The sequence below is a fragment of the Phyllobates terribilis genome, unplaced genomic scaffold (genome assembly GCF_046119375.1).
Source record: "Phyllobates terribilis strain yellow unplaced genomic scaffold, ASM4611937v1 Scaffold_7__3_contigs__length_470593459, whole genome shotgun sequence".
Classification (NCBI taxonomy): domain Eukaryota; kingdom Metazoa; phylum Chordata; class Amphibia; order Anura; family Dendrobatidae; genus Phyllobates; species Phyllobates terribilis.
In genome coordinates, this window is record NW_027362767.1 from 177,860,477 (window position 1) to 177,877,516 (window position 17,040).

A 17,040-nucleotide genomic window follows, 5' to 3' on the forward strand; every position below is an offset into this window, starting at 1 on the left:
CATCAGGTATTGTCAAAATTCTATAATTATCCACACAGTAGATAATTATAAATTTTCACAAAATAGTCATTTGGTTAACATAGGCTTCCAGCTCACATTTTGGTGATGATTTTTAAAATTTGAGCAATGACACTATTGGTAAGAAATATATGTATACAAAAGTCCACCTATATTCATCAATTAGACTCCAGACTCCACAACAGAGAGGAAGAGTAGATTGGAGTTGGGTGTTACCTCTGAGGGTGACCCCACCCACAAGTAAAGATGCTGGGTATAAGAGTTCAGTCAAACCTAAGGTCTCATACACACCTGATGAAGGCTCTATGAGCAGAAACGCGTTGTGTGATCCTTTTTAAAGACTCCCTTCTCCCTTCCCTTTTTGTACCTCCATGTCCCTTATGTGTATTCACGGTTTTATGATTTTTTAATAAACCTACAAATATTAATCCCTGGTGGAATATCCTCCATGTGATTGCACCACATTTGGAAGATTCAACAATTTTTTGGTTACTCTTTCTTCCACGGGAGCGCCTGCAGAATCCATTTGTCTCAAGGCCTAAGACAAGGCAAACATAAATGGTTAAAAAGTGATCAACAGTCACTAAATAACACAAAATCCCACTGATAAGATATGAGCACTCAGACTCTTTAAGCCAAAAAGGACTGGAAACTCACGTTTTCGTTAAGTCCCATAGGGGCTAGTGTGTCCAACACCATTATCCATTGAGTTTCCTTCTGCAGTAGTTTTTGTTTTAAATTACCACCTCTAATTCCAAGGAAGATATGATCAATACCACAAACCACCGTGCCCTTGGGATTGCCTTGATGAACCTCAAGGTAATGTTTAGGGATGGTTTTCAATAGATGTGTGTTGGAACATGTAATTGCATTTTTGATGTCACGAATGTGTTCCTGGATACGGACTTTAAATTTACTATTGCCTATATGTTTGACAGACACCATGCAATCCCATATAGTTCCAGCCGTGACGACTGCATAAGATAAACTCTAACTGCTGGATCTGATCACAGCAGATTTGGAGACTGAAACCCCTAATAGATAAGCTAAATCATTGTACTTCCTATAGGTGATTGCATTTTTCTCCTAATGTAAAAAATGTCAGAAATTGTGACAAGAAATGTAAACTGTGACAAAAAGGAAAGACCAAGACGGAAGACACAAGATAGCATCTGTTGTTTGTTCTGCTAATATCAGCAAATATTGATGGAGGTGGATACTGACATTTGTTCTTACGATATTAACTTCCAATGAACATCAAGTAAAAAAAAAACTACATATACACACCACTTTTTATGATATCTATCTTAGGCAAGATAAGAGCTGATTTCACAGAACTCAATAAAATAACATTTGATTATGAAAAAAATATTTTCCCCCTTCTGATTTCTTCTGTTTTTACATATTTACGATCATCAACTAAGCTTTGAAATTGATGTCTCATCAAAAAAACGCTTGTCAAAATGCTCTGTTAGGGTACAGTAAGGGGGTCTCCCATTCTACCTGGCAGAATCTGAAAGACAACTGTCATACACTTATTTCATTGATGGCCATGGTTTTGTGGCCATTACTCAATCACAGTTTTCATCCCATCTTTTCAATTACAATTTCTCTTGAAGGATACCAATGGGTGTCCCCTTGTTGTCTCTACTTTTATCTCTATAGTGTCATTTTTCAAAATCATGTACTGAAATCAAAAGGTTTCATATGAAACCAGAGACGATCAGTGATCAGCTAAATCAGCAGATGCATATTTACTTGCTATAGCAAAGAAGGTAGAGACCAAAGACATAACCTGGCATGTGCCATTGAGATGGACATTAAGGGGTATTCCTGTAGGTAGAAGTGATCACTGATCCAAAGGATAAGTGATAACATCTAGCTTAGTGAGGGTTCGACTGCTGGCACCCCCACCAATCACAAGAATGGGCACTTTTATCCCTGTTAGAATTGTAGGAAGCAGCCGACAGTCCAATACAGATTGAATGGAGTGCGGTCAGACATGCGCACTGCTGCTTCACTCTAACTGGGATAAAAGTGCCACTTCTGGCAATTGGTGTCTGCTGGTCTGACCTGCATGTGAACTGTAAATAGATGACAACTTCTTCTTTCCACTTCGTACCCCTTCAAGGTTAAGGCCCAAATTGGCATTCACGTCCGAGTCATGATGAGGCCAAGAGCCACAGTAGTCAGGTGCTACCAGGGTATTCAATTTACCTAATAGGAAAATATTTGCCTATAAATATACAAACACTCCAGAAGTTTTTGAAGATTGTTGGAAATTGTGGCGCCCCTGCTGCGCATGAGTGCCACAGATCCTAGAGGGGTGCATGAACGGATTCCTCCACAAGAGGCCCTCATAACATTCACACACCTCCACCTTCCACCTCAGACCACCAGAAGGAGCCCGATAGGGATATAAAAAGGGAAGGTGGAGCTAGGCAGTTCAGTCTAGTCTGGAATCTACAGCCTGGAGTATGCAGTCTACAGTCTGCTGCAGCCAGAGAAGTTGTCAGTTCAGTACAGACTAAAAGAGCTCAGGTTATTGAGCCTACGGCGTGCCGACGCCATAAGAGCGGTGAAGAGTAGCGAGGCCTACTGCCAGTATGAAGCCTAGTGAGGGCCCCGAGCGCGGCCGAGGTCGAGTGGAGTAAGCGAGCTACATAGAGGGCAAAGGAGCTTAACCAGCTCACCCCACAACCATTTACCGGACACCGGGTCCGCGTCTGCAGGGATCTCTACGACCAGCAGAAACAACCGGAATCCCTGGCGAACTACATGTCCCAGGAACACCAAAAGCTGACTGTAATACCAGGGTCAGGAATCACAGAGGCCCAAGAGACTGGTGAGTGTGATCTCCACCAGAAGGCCCTACCACCAGGTCAGCAGGTGCAAGACAGAGACCAAGTTAGGCCTAGCTCCAGGCAGGTCATAAACTTATCAGGAAAAGGCAAGAAACAGGAGGCCCCACACCCGCTCACTGGGGAGAGTCCTGAAATGCACCCTTCATCCTACAGTGCCCTGGATCGTGCCTGAAACACCACCAGTAAAGGTACTGAAGTGAACTGTCGTGTGTGTGCCTATTCTTCCTCCGACCCGGCTGGGTCCCCTCTGTCTTGCATCCCTTTTCCTACGCTGCCCTGAGGCCCCGCTCCACCTGTGGGGAGCCGCACCATCTAAGCTGCCTGATCACCGGCCTCAGAGGACTGTAGCAGCGCTGGTGATCCTCACCAGACACCACAGGTGGCGTCACAAACTTTCCCTATCCCATACACCTTTCCCCCATCATTCCTTCTTTCTTTTAAAGAGTGACCCCAGGGTACGGCCTCGGGAGCCGGCCACCGCGGCATCCCCCAAAACTAACAGCAAGGCCCGGGCGCCGAGTCATCATCCCTTGGGCGCGTCAAAATCACAAGCTGATCCTTATTCTCAGCAGCCGTTAACTGAATCCCAAAAACTTTTAAATTGGAGTTATGACTGCTCTAACACATAACAATGTCATGTTAGCCCCAGGAGACACGGAGCGACATTAGTGGAGTGGCGCAGCTGGTGTTTTTGGCATTGTTGCTGACTTTTTTTTTTTAAATTGCTGTCTAAATGGGGGAATACAGCATGTAAGAAGGTATTGCAAAGTAGTACAATAATTCTACATATACACATCCTGTAGAGACACCAAAAATAAAAGTCTCTTTATAATTTTGCAAGTTTAGTTAGTCTATATTTCCTACATATATATTTAAAGGAAACCTGCCAGTAGAAACATATTTTGAAAAGCCATCTGGAACTATAGGGAGAGATCGGACTAGTCCAGCGCCACTCCTGGCGGGCTATGCCCTGCCCCGCTCCTGGCGGGATATGCCCTGCCCAGCTCCAGGTGACTGACAGGTTTCCCCCTTGTGTGCACACAGGGGCAAAACCTTTTTGGCCCAAATCCCACTGCATTTTGGCACGCGCTTAGGGTGTCCTGTCTGAATAACTTTTTTTCAGAAATGCGTCATAACCGTAGAGGGAAGAGACACAAACGAACTTCATTTGTACATTCTTGTGCCCAGGGGTGTAACTATTGCAGTCGCCCACGGACCCTGAAGTTTAAGGGGACCACAAGAGGTCCCATACTATTGAAAACCCATTATAGTTGGTCCCTGTTGGAGGTTACGCCCTGGGACCCACAGGATTCCAGTTACGCCGCTGCTTGTGCTTTGTCTGATAAGTCGGACACTGTCGGAAAACAGTGCAAGCGGAGTCCATTAGTGTCACTGCACTTTATGACTGCGTCAGAGGTCATGAGTGAAACCTATATTGGGGTATTTGGACGGAGCAAATGACACGAGGGTCAAAAGGCAGTGTGAATGGGGCCTGTCAAAAGACATCTGCCAACTTTTCCTCTTTTTTTTCTGAGAACCTTTCCTGATAGGGACGTACATAAGGAGCCCCATTGCAAAGGTCTGAATCGGGACCACCACCTATGGGCTTCTGGTTGCCGTGGTAACAGCCAAACAGGTTCCTGAAATCCTGCCTGGGGATTCAGACCGATCACTGAGGGCAAAGAGTGTCAACCGGGCTCAGAAAGATGGTTTTGAGACGTTTGGCGCTCATGGAGTCTGGTGCGTGTCTCGGGTGTGGAAAAAAGGGAGCACTAAGGTAAAGGGTGGCCCCGCCATCATTCTTCCATTTTACTATGGAGCGCTATCATTTTTGTGCACTTTCCTTTAAAGACAGTCATATTAAGTCTGGGCGCTATTCGCTATATATAATATCTGGATAAAAGAAATAAAAAATATATATATATAATTATTTATAATAGACAAATCAGCTTCCAAGACAAGCTACTTCCACTCCTAGCCTGTCATAATGCCTGCTCAGCAATCCTGAAAGGTCAAAAGACCGAAAAGAAACAAAAAAACACTATTTCCACCCTGACAAGGACGCCATCTTGAGAGCTACACTGCGCCACAGGCGGCACCACGTGACCCCGCCTCATCGCAGCAGCAGCTGCTTCCCGCCTTGCGAGGAGACACAGCAGCGTCACGTGACCTCCCTGCCGCGCGCGGCCTCACCGCCGCTGTGAAGGAGAAGCTGCGTCACGTGACCCGTCTTCGCTGTGACGCCGCCGATCCCCTCACACACAACCCTCTTTCCGCCGCCATTTTGAATCCAGTTAAGTAGCGTGTAAACCGCAGGATCGCCATTCATAGGACCTTCTTGGCCGGGTTTCTATCTGCCAGGGAGAGTCAGCTGTCTGTTTCTGAGGTGGACAGATCATTTTCCACTGAATACACTGGCAATAAAGGGCTGATAGGTGGACACAGTGGTAGCTCTGGAGTGTGGCTGTGCGCTCCAGCCGCCATGTTGTTACAAAGCTTGTGAACCATTTGTGTCACTTGTAAGAATTGTGACCAGTTGTCGCTCGGTCATCGCCTCCCGGGGATTTTCCTTTCTTGCACTTTCGCTCTTCCTCTCCTTTTCCCACCATCCTTTGTTTTTCCGTCCTTATTGCTCTTTTTTCCGGGACGTTGAATGCCGACATTCATTTTACCATGATGTGCTGAGCAACGGGAAGAAAATTCTAATTTTGGTGAAAAACACCATTTTTTTTCACTCGCTCATTGCCTGGAAAGATGATTATCCAGGACGGTATGATTAAGGCGATGCCTAATTTATACATTTTTTTTTTATTTATTGTAATGGTTAAAATACCTTTGTAAAAAAATATACACTTTTTGTTTTGTGTCCCCATTTTCCCAGAGACATAATTTTTTTATTTTTCTGTTGATGGAGCTTTTTTTTATTTTTTTTATTAAATGTAACTTTTTTTTTAGTCCCCCTTGTATATAATACAAGTATTTGCTTGTACCATGTACCACAATTGCAGTAAATGAAATAGTCAATATGAGGATCTCCAAGATGGCGGTGACCCCCTTCGGAAGGCTGCTTCCGCCATACTGATGCATCGGCCTTGGATATTACACACACATGCTGCGTGAAATCTGAATTATATCCGCAACCGTGGTATTTAGCCGTAAGACACCTTCCTACGGGAACGTTTTTAATGCGGAGGTTCTGCGGTGATATTGGATGTCGTTGTGAAGAAACCAGACATCTCACCCTTGAAATCTCACCCACGTCCATGATCTCAAGCCCACGGCTCTTTTTACGCTGTGGTTATTTTTGGCCAAAGATTTCGTTAAAATCTCGCACCCTGTAAGACGCGTTGGGTTTCCCGCAGGCGAAGAATACTCTGCACTTCTGCTAGATGAGAACGCTGACGATTTTCTCAACTTTTCCATTCATCTGAAACAACGATATTGGAATAAAGAATTGATTTTCCATCAGAGAAATTTTTCACAACAAATCCTAGAAGGGTAAAATGTAAAAAAAAAAAAAAAAAAAAAAATCGGTTGACTTGGGGGTAAAATAAAAATTTGCAGCACGTTAATGAGATTTGTTGTAATTGAGGTTCATTGTGCGTTTTCCATCTGCATGAATAACCTTTATAATTTACATTATCATATTTTCAATTTCTTCTTCCGGAGATTTAGCGGCGTGAAACGCGTCAGAAAGTATTTATTTTTACAACCATGCCCTTTCAGACTTGCCAGGCCCCATCCATGTTCTTTGAATGGGTTTATAGGTGCCGGGGCTAAGAATACAATATGGGATCTCTTCTTTCTTGAGACTTCGGAGCTTCTTCTACTCTTCCCGGAGTTTTCTCCCTTTTTTTTTTCTAGAGAGTTGGCATGTATGCGTTACGTGTGCATTTCGCTTTACAGTATGGAAAAACACATCCTGCTGCACTGTCATGTACAGTCAGGCTCCACAAAGATTTCATTTTATGGTTGTGTTCAGATGTTGAGTTTCTGAAAGGATTTTGTGGAAACTCGTTACTATTGCTGTGTTTTTGCCACATTTTTTTTTAACATTGAGACAAAAAAAGCAACATGTGAAAAAGGCATAAAATCCCTTTCCTGTAGCCTTCATTGGGGTATACAGGAGCCCTGAGTAACAGGAGCATTACACTCGTGGTTTCTGTGTCTCTCAATGAAGTGCCTGAGAAATGCAGTTATCAGCACACTTCTGCTGGATTTTCTGACTATTTTTCCTGGTCCATTGTGAATCTTCAGTAAAATCTATGTAAATCTGGAGATTTCATAAGTTCCTCTGTAGACTTGTGGGCGCGACCTTGAACGGACAGTGATTTACGAACTGGCCGCAAGACTCCCTACCCAAACTCATCAGCCTCATCTATGCCTTTGAGGCTGTGCGTTTCGAGTTGGAAGACCACGAGATCAGTCCGTACATGGACTGTGTTTCACAGACGTCTGCATGAGATTTTACAGGGAAAATGCTGTATTTGCGTCTGTAAAATGCCAGCAGCTCTAATAAACTGGGTTGTATTTCAGGTTGTGGACAATAATTGACGATGGCGACTGCTCAGATGCAGCGAAGCTCGGTGGTAAGTCACATTTTCCTGCCATATGTACGGTTGTCTTCATGGCCTTATGTTTCTGTATCTCTGAATCTATCCTATAGCTTAAAAGGGCTTTCACATAATTTTTTTGACAAGGGAATCATGGTTTTTAAGGTTGAAGGTAGACAAGACCATCAAGTTCAACCCATACCCTCGCGCAATCTTACTCGCTAGAATTATTCTAGCTGCACCAAGTAATCTTCATCTTTTGTCTTCAGAGTACAGTGACATTACCAAACCGCGTCGCAACAGAGCAGCAGTCCATGGTTCTTGTGAAGAGGCTGCTTGCTGTCTCCGTGTCATGTATCACCTACCTGAGGGGCTTATTCCCTGAATATGCATATGGGACAAGATACCTGGAAGGTAATATCTCTTAAGGTGCGAATACATTACCCGATTTTGCAGCGTAGAAGACATCTGTGATGATTTTTCTTCTGGTCTTCCAGACATATGTGTGAAGATCCTGAGGGAAGATAAAAGTTGTCCTGGCTCCACTCAGCTCGTGAAATGGTGAGATATGTGAGATACAGGAGTTCAGAATTTAAAAGCAAAAAGAGCATAGTGGTTCTAATTTTGTTCAATTTTTTTTTCCTACTAGATGTACTAAAAATCTAATAAAATAGACATTAAAAAAAAATCTTGGAGCCCTACATATATATAATTATTTTCATAACATTTTAAAAGACATAACAGTCTTTTTAATTTAAAATATCTCTCCAGAAATTATCATTAAAATAACTCCAGTCTCCGTCATGCTTGGAAAAAAAACATGTTTTTATCACTTCAAGTCAGAATGGGTCTTACTTTCTTAATTAATGCACTGAATATAAGCTTTGTCGTCTTTGTAACTTCAGTTACTGAATAAACCACACGGAAAAGACAGGCCAAAGATGAAACTGACAGAGAGACATTGCTTAATATGCTCCTAAAAAATTCACTATGCACAATTTTCAAGTTCTGCATTCCCTCTTCACAGCCCTGGTAGAAAAGACCTTCTTCCTGACCCTCACAGATAAGGCCCCCGTCCCGACCCTCACAGATAAGGCCCCCGTCCCGACCCTCACAGATAAGGCCCCCGTCCCGACCCTCACAGATAAGGCCCCCGTCCCGACCCTCACAGACAAGGCTCTCGTCCCGACCCTCACAGATAAGGCCCCTTCCTGACTCTCACAGACAAGGCTCTTGTCCCGACCCTCACAGACAAGGCTCTCGTCCCAACCCTCACAGACAAGGCTCTCGTCCCAACCCTGACAGACAAGGCTCTCGTCCCGACCCTGACAGACAAGGGCCCCGTCCCGACCCTTACAGATAAGGCCCCCATCCCAACCCTCACAGACAAGGCTTTCGTCCCGACCCTCACATATAAGGCCCCCGTCCCGACCCTGACAGACCAGGCCCCCCGTCCCGACCCTGACAGACCAGGCCCCCCGTCCCGACCCTCATAGACCAGGCGCCCGTCCCGACCCTCATAGACAAGGCTCTCGTCCCGACCCTGACAGACAAGGCTCTCGTCCCGACCCTGACAAACAAGGCTCTCGTCCCGACCCTGACAGACAATGCTCTCGTCCCGACCCTGACAGACAAGGGCCCCGTCCCGACCCTTACAGATAAGGCCCCTGCCTATCCCCCACACACAAGTGATGGGCAGTTCGGCTCTTTCTCATGATCTTAATCACTTGTCTCTTCTCACCAAAAAGAGCCAGTTCTTTTGGACCCCAAATGGACTCCTATTAAATAGGGAACACACATTTAAGATGAAATTAATGCAGCTTAAACCCCGCCTGCCTGCAGCTATCCATTCAGGTGAGCAAGGTTTTGGCTATGGAAAACCATCATATTGGTCCCTGTGAAAGCCATTCAGAGACTTTTAATGGTATCCCATTATTCACAGCAGGAGGTCCTCTCTTTATAAACAACCCATGACTTCCACAGGCAAGTCCCCTAGCCCTGGCAGACAAGTCCCCTAGCCCTGGCAGACAAGTCCCCTAGCCCTGGCAGACAAGTCCCCTAGCCCTGGCAGACAAGTCCCCTAGCCCTGGCAGACAAGTCCCCTAGCCCTGGCAGACAAGTCCCCTAGCCCTGGCAGACAAGTCCCCTAGCCGTGGCAGACAAGTCCCCTAGCCCGGCCTAAGTTAAGAAAGCCTCTGCCCCTGGTGGACAAGGCCCCCAGCCCCTGTCCTGGCCCTGACAGACAACCCCTGTGGAGAAGGCCCAAGACAAAAATGGTGTCCTTTATCATAGTACACTAGCATACCTTCACTGTCAAATCCAGTTGGAGTTGTCTAACTTTTAATATTTATTGTTAAAAATTGAATATAAATATACACACAATACTATTACAAATGACAAAAATTCTGCTAGTACAAAGGCTATGACCTGCCGGTATTACTAAATAGGAGATCAGTGTGTATAGATATATTAATATGTCAATCGTGATGGTCAAATGTAACCCCTAAATCACACTGAAGAATACCCTAGATTTTCTTCATCAGAATCTTGGTTTTTGAGAACCCTTATAAATATCTATCCTCATGTATACTCCTCATACACCAAAAAGCAATACTAGATATAGCTGTAAAACAGTGACTAAACTGATAGTAGAGGTGTTAACCTAGTGATTTAACAAGTGACAGCTAGTGTTTTTTGTATACCGTATATAGAGCTATCAATTTTCATACATCTCAATAAAATGATCATAGCCCTAAGAGCATGGAGCTAGCCCTACGCGTGTCATCAGGGGCTGGCAGTGTTATACAGTACTAGTGATGAGTAATGATATATAATATTGCCAAGATTGCTGGCCGCCAATATGGTATATCATTACTCATCACTAGTACTGTAGGGGTTAGATTTGACCATCACAATTGAGGGCTAAACATTGACATATTAATAGATCTACACACACTGATCCCCTATTTAGCAATACCTGATCTGATGGGGCAAACAATCTTTTGTTTTTTGTTTTTTACTTAGATTGATCCATTAGATGACCCTAAGTGGGTGATATCAGGGCAAAGGATGTGATAGGGGGCGCTCCTGCAATCAACAGATTCTTCTGTGGCAAACTCAATGTGACCATGTATTAGGCTATGCTGTGGAGATGCGCAGCGTTGCCCGCCCTGTGCCTATTCTTCGGGCACATTGCTTCCTTTGTAATACTCCATTTCCTCCCTAGCGGCTGCTTGAGGCTTATATGGCCGGACATATGACCCTGTGTAACGCTACATGCATTTTTGTTAAATTCCACCTTTTGTTGCAGGATGCTGGGGTGTTACGATGCCTTACAGAAAAAATATGTAAGTACTGATATCAGTATAGTAACCAAATCAGAAATATCACAAGCTCTGCCCTCTCCATAGCGATTACTAAAAACACCATGGAAAGAATCACAATCACCTTGGCAGTGGGCAATCGCCCCGAGCCTGGAGCCCATGGGCCCATATCAGCAGCCTATTGCTGGTAATGACGTGCGATTGTTGGGGCCCCTGTTAGATATTTTGCACCAAGTTGTGCTACGGGTTCACATTGGGGGGCACTCTTTAAGCATTAGGATGATGAAAGCGGTACCGGCCGCGCTGACTGGGACTAGAACATATAGGCATGACTCTCTAATGTAGTAATATAGTGATATCATGTAGTAATATCATTCTGATCTTTTTGCTTTGTACAGCTAAGAATGGTGGTATTAGCAGTAAGTATTATAACTTGTTTTTGTTTTGAGTGTTTTTTTTTTCCTCTTTTATACTAGAACCAGTAACGTAAAGGTTAAATCTAGAGTGGACGAGTCCAGAATATAATCATGTAATGTGTAGAGGGCGGCACGATTTATTTTTCTTTTGTTATATCTCGGTATTGTATGCAATGAAGCCATTTTACAGGAGATGATGGGGGCGTACTACTACACACACTAGTTCTTGTTTATGGCACCTGTTTATGATTTCTCACGCTTTTTCTGAAATATTTTGCAGTCAGCAATACTAAAATGTGTCTTTTTATTATATTTTTTAGCTATATACTAACATTGAAGATCCACAGGTGGGTACTGTCAGCAATTATCACACAGTTTTGGCTCTGCTTCTCCTATGTGTAGAGTTGTGCAGAACATTGGGAAAGATTCACTGAAATGCGCTGGCTCTCCCTGACTTCACTTAAAGAAGAAGTCTCATTAAAATCCCTCGTAATAAGCTATGTACTGATGTGTAAGTGCATTCCTGATTGCCATCTGCTCCCGTTTCTAGCGCCGCTCCAGTCTCCTTCTGACCTATGTGGCTGCTATTAGTTGGCTCACATAGCATCTATTGTGCAGAGAGGCAGCTGCCTCCCTAATGTAAGGCCTCAGTACAAGGCTCTCCCCGCCGATCAGCTGTCTTCGGTACTGGCAGCGGCTGGAACTGCTTAGTTGCAGAGCTGCACAGCGCCGTCTACTGTGTAGTGGCCATAGCAGGGTACTGCACATCCACCCTTTGAATCAATATGGGGCAGATGTGCAGTACCCAGCTATGGCCACTATTCTGTTGATGGAGCTGTGCTGAGCAGTTCCAGCCACCGCCAATACCAGGAGCAGCTGATCGGTGGAGGTGCCCCACTAATCAGACGTTGGTCACTTATCCTAAAAATAGGCCATCATTGCTAAAGTCTTGGACAGCACCTTTAAAAAAGCTACTTCCAGATGGCACACAAACCCCCGTGTTGCCAGGTCACATTGTCCGAAAGAGGAATGGAGAGGTGCTGGAAACCGGGGAAGATGGCGATTGATAAGGATTGTAATGCACTTATACTTCATTACATAGGTAAAAAAATTTGCAAAACTTTGTGACCCCAAAATGGTGCCAGTGAGATGGACATCTCTGATGCAAAAAGAAAAAAAAGAACATTGTTTGGAATGGGTTAAGCGCCTCACCGTCCCCCGACAGCGGAGGTCCTCGATGTCACAATGTACATAGACACCAGCAGCCATAACATATGATTAGCAGCAGTGGGACTTACACTCCATCCCCGATCCCTGGATTGTAATAAAGAATCACAAAGGCTTTGTATGAGGGCACAGTCAGACGCTCCTAACCGTCATACGGCCGTCTCACGGCCTCCTTATTCACACAAAGCAGTCACAGGTTTGTTCTTTTTTATTTTTGCTGCAAAACAGCATAATGACTGCTACGTCTGAACACACACTAATGTGACTTGGCATGTAACATGAAGACAGTGTTCATTAATTGTGTTTTTCTGTGTGTCTTAGACTATTACAGAGTGCTACCAGTTCAAATTTAAGTACACCCCTGGCGGGCCCGTCATGGACTTCACCAGGTATGGATTTCCTAATCTTACGCACGCTGACGTTTTTTATACACCATGTGATGTCTGTCTACTAATCCTTTTCCACACGGATCGATTATACGTTCATCTGAACGAGTGTTGAGACTCGAGATACGGTTTAATCTTAGCTGGGGGTTCATGCCTCGCTGCTGTGTAGGTCTTGGGCTAATAATGAGGGGCTACAGAAGGAGAGGTTAGATGTGCCAAGGACCCCAGATACAGGCAGACGAGATGGCAATGGCATGGAGCCTCAGGAGACAGGTGAATGGACGGAGGTGGAGGGGTTTTAGTCAGAAGACTTCTTACATTTGGGACTTTTTCTCTGAAGATGTTTTTTTTGGGTGATGGGAAATGTGTTGTTGTACACAGCATGGATTATAGATGGGGACTTTCAGTATTGCCCTAAAAGGCCACGGCCCCACTATCAGTATTTGGTCAGTATTTTTCTCAGGAGTGGGAGCTAAAACCAGGAGTGGGTGATAAATGCAGAATTGGTGACTTGTTTCTATTAGACCTTTTCTCTGATTGTTCCTCACCTGGTTTTGGCTCCTGAGAAAAATTACTGTCCGAATACTGACCAAATACTGATAGTGGGGCTGTGGCCATAGTCTTCAAGCGTTATGTTACATTTTCACCTGGTTTTACACTCACTCTCCAAAAACGGAGCTGGAGGTCCGCGGCATCCTGATACGTGCACATGAGGCTCCTGGATAACGCGTGCAGGATGTGACTTTGCTTTAAATTTGTCGTTTTTTTTACATATGTCCTGCATTTTACATGTAATAAACTCAGTGACTCGTGTCATCTTTTTTTTACCCGCAGCAACAAAGGAAGCATTGTTTCTCCTTGCACAGATATAAAGAAGTCCAGCATCTTGCTGGTCCGCAAGCTGTACATATTGATGCAGAATTTGGGTCCTCTGCCAAATGATGTCTGTCTGACTATGAAACTGTTTTATTACGATGAAGGTAAATGCTAGTAATGAAGGAGAGGAGAAGGGGAGGCAAATCTCTGATAGTACAGCATCTAATATACCGTGTGTCAGGACATGGACCCAGTGCAATCCTTAGTGGGAAGCCATACATGTGTGCCAATGCCCTGCCACAGTTACACCACTTCAAGAAGTTTCTACCCTCAGAAAACTCCACATTTTTTTTTTTAAAAAAACTTGTTGTCAGAGAAGATGTGACTTTAACCCCTTCATGAGCAGGAAACTTTGCATTTTTGGCAATTTCGTTTTTTACTCCTCTTCTTCCAAGAGCCATCACTTTTTCATCCATCCATCGGAATAGCCGTAAGAGGGCTTGTTTTTTGCAGGACGAGTTGTAGTTTTTTTTGGGGGGGAGATCAGTGACCAATAAAAAAGCCATTCTTGCAGTTTGACTCTATTTTTTTTATTCCTCATTAAACATATGGTTACAATAATTTTATGGTTCAATAGATAGGACTTTTGCAGATTTATTTTGTTATTTTTTTCTTTTTTACATATTTTTTTTTCTTTACTTTTTGCAAATGGTGGAAAAAGGGAAAAAAATTAAAATAAAAAAAAAAGTAAAAGAAAACAAAGATATATATATACTTATTTATTTTTTCTTTTACTTTATTTTTTAGTCCCCTTAGGGAACTTCAACCTGCGGTCGTTTGATCGCTTATGCCATCTTACAGTACCACAACGTGTGGCCGAACCTCACAGAAGTGCCAATATGGCAGTGTATGGTGTACTCAGCAGGCCCCCGTCTGGCATGACAAACCATCAGTTCTCTGTGATCGTCATGTAAATGCCACTATGAATGATTATCAGCGGCATATAAATGCTTACACAACAGCAATAGGAGCCTACTCCGGTCGCTGCTGCTGCAGGCAGGTGTCGGCTATATCTGAGTTCCCGATCCTGATCCATGCATCCGCCTTGACCATATGATGTAAATTAGCGCTATGGGGTTGTGAAAGGGTTATATGGCCAACTTCTGCTTGTTTTTTAAGGATAATTTTTTTTTTTCATTAGTGAAAAAAAAACATTTTCTCTGCCAAATATAGTTTAAATGTGAATTTCAATCCAATTCCTGACTTTTTTTTCTTTTTTTTTCCCTTAATTTCAGTAACTCCATTAGATTATCAGCCTCCGGGCTTCAAAGAAGGGACCTGTGACGGCATGATGTTTGAGGGGGAACCCATGTACCTGAATGTGGGCGAGGTGGCTACACCTTTTCATACCTTAAAAGTAAGAGTTACTACTGAGAAAGACAGGATAGAGGACATCGAAAAGAACATACTAAGGAATACAGAAATAAAAACACCCCTAGGAACCACAGAGATGGATGTGGATGAAATTCCAGAGAAAGCTGTAAGTGAAACCAGGGGAGGTATGGATGTGGGATTTTTAGGCCTTTTTGAATATTTGGAAGAGTTTCAGCAGGAGGGTCGCGGACATTCGCGGCTGGCCAAGCTGTCATCAATAACACCATAGATGTACTCTAGTCCCCGTGTGGAGACAGAAGATGCAGCAAACTTATTATAAGGCCTCCACATCCTGATAAAACGGACCCACAGACTATTATTTTTCGGATGATTTTTTTATTTTTTTTATTTAATCAGAACTGTGGTGATTTGGCTTTTATTAATAGACTGCATTTGACAATTGTATTTTAATTGAGCTCCAGATTTATTGGAGGCTGCATTTCTGCAACTTAAATAGTGAAACCTGGTTATTATCTTCCCGGCGACGTCCTGAAATTAGATTCCTGAAGCTTATTCCATTCTACTAAACAAAAAAAACCCCAGAAAAATCAATAAAAGCGAAATGAAATCTATTGCAGGAAGAATAAACTTGCTCTGTTTTCTTCTTACCTCTGTAAAGGACGAGACGCTTTGTGATTATTCGGTTGATCTGGAGAAAAATGACATCTCAGATTTGAAGGTTGACGGTAAGAAGCGTCAAATAGATGAATGTCATTATGGCGTCTGGCTGCTATGAAGGGGCTGGGTCGTGTACTCATTTTTTTTGTAGAATTCCAGCTGTACGAGTGTTTGCTAGTCCGGATTTGTGGATCCTGCGTTCTCCTAGTTAATAAGCGCATGCAATAATTTGTATGCTTGGAAATCCCACTAAATGTGCATTATATAGCGTTTAGGCTGATGACTTGATGCTGTGTTTTCAGATATATAGATAAGTTGGAAAAAAGGACAAATTGTGTAATTACCAGCAAAATAAATCCATATTTTCCCCTTTAAAGCTCAGAGAAGAACTTGAATAGGCTGCAAAATATACTGAACATGGTTAATGTCAATTCACTATTTTCAAGGGTTTTCCCCCATCTACATAGATTGATATTTTTGGATAAAACTTGTAAAAACAAGCAATTTTGCAATTTACTGCTTATTAAAATTTGCAGCCTTTCTTGAGATATTAACACTATTTTATACAGCCCGTTACCTCGGAGACCGACCACCGCTGCTGTCCAGTTTCCAAGCCCTGCTCTGCAGCTGGCCAGGTTTAGGAGGTAAAAGCGCGCTCCGGCGAACCTAGACAACTTCAAAATAGCGCTTACACACTCAATAATAAAGAGCTTGTAAGCACTATACATGTTCTGTACATGCTCTGCTGTCTAGCAGCTGTGGTCCGTCTCCAAGGCAATGAGGTATTAACAGACAAAAAGTGTTAATATCTCAAGAACAGCTGAAAACCTTAACAGGCTCCAAATTGCAAATGTTCTTGTATTTACAAGCTCTATCCGACAGCACCCATTCATAAAAATTAGAATAACACTTTAAGAAACCCCCATCAGAGGTCATAGATGAGATGCCCCCTACTCTATTAGGGCTCTTTCACACGCCAGTATCTCCAGTACGTGTGGTGACAATTTCCACACGTACCATAGACACTGACACACGTAGACGCATTCATATGAATGCACGTGTCAGTGTGTTTCCGGGGACCATGTGTCCGTGTGCTACACATGTAGACATGTTCATTTTTGGCCGGCAGCATGGATCACATGGACCCATTAAAATCAATGGATCTGTGTAAACATGTACCGCACACGGATGGCATCCGTGTGACACGTACCGGCGCTTGGGAGTCAGCGGTACAGTTAGCAATAGTTAGGGATAATGATGAGCATTGTAGCCTGCTCCCGGTGTCTCCACCTGTAAAAATAAGAATAAAATAAAAAAAATCCTTATACTCACCTGTCCTAAGTGTCCCCCGCTGTAATCCATGTGACCGATCAGCAGAGGAGTCG

The 17,040-nt window shown here is 43.6% G+C and overlaps 1 protein-coding gene and 1 long non-coding RNA gene across 4 annotated transcripts in view; one reads left to right on the plus strand and one right to left on the minus strand.

The window, feature by feature from the left end:
• Positions 1-17,040, minus strand: part of LOC141153045 (uncharacterized) — a 71,628-nt gene that overhangs the window by 5,863 nt on the left and 48,725 nt on the right. The gene's annotated exons all lie outside the window — the stretch shown is intronic.
• Positions 4,970-17,040, plus strand: part of HORMAD1 (HORMA domain containing 1) — a 59,872-nt gene continuing 47,801 nt past the window's right edge. The window contains exons 1-11 of one of the 3 annotated variants that reach the window (XM_073637722.1): positions 4,971-5,175; positions 7,419-7,471; positions 7,705-7,849; positions 7,933-7,996; positions 10,746-10,782; positions 11,157-11,177; positions 11,495-11,521; positions 12,723-12,790; positions 13,622-13,767; positions 14,899-15,143; positions 15,657-15,723. In XM_073637722.1, coding sequence (XP_073493823.1) covers positions 7,439-7,471; positions 7,705-7,849; positions 7,933-7,996; positions 10,746-10,782; positions 11,157-11,177; positions 11,495-11,521; positions 12,723-12,790; positions 13,622-13,767; positions 14,899-15,143; positions 15,657-15,723 — 853 coding nt within the window. In that variant the 5' untranslated portion in view covers positions 4,971-5,175; positions 7,419-7,438. Of the gene's footprint in view, positions 5,269-7,418; positions 7,472-7,704; positions 7,850-7,932; positions 7,997-10,745; positions 10,783-11,156; positions 11,178-11,494; positions 11,522-12,722; positions 12,791-13,621; positions 13,768-14,898; positions 15,144-15,656; positions 15,724-17,040 lie in introns of all 3 variants that reach the window. The other 2 variants (XM_073637723.1, XM_073637724.1) reach the window with 2 other exon arrangements.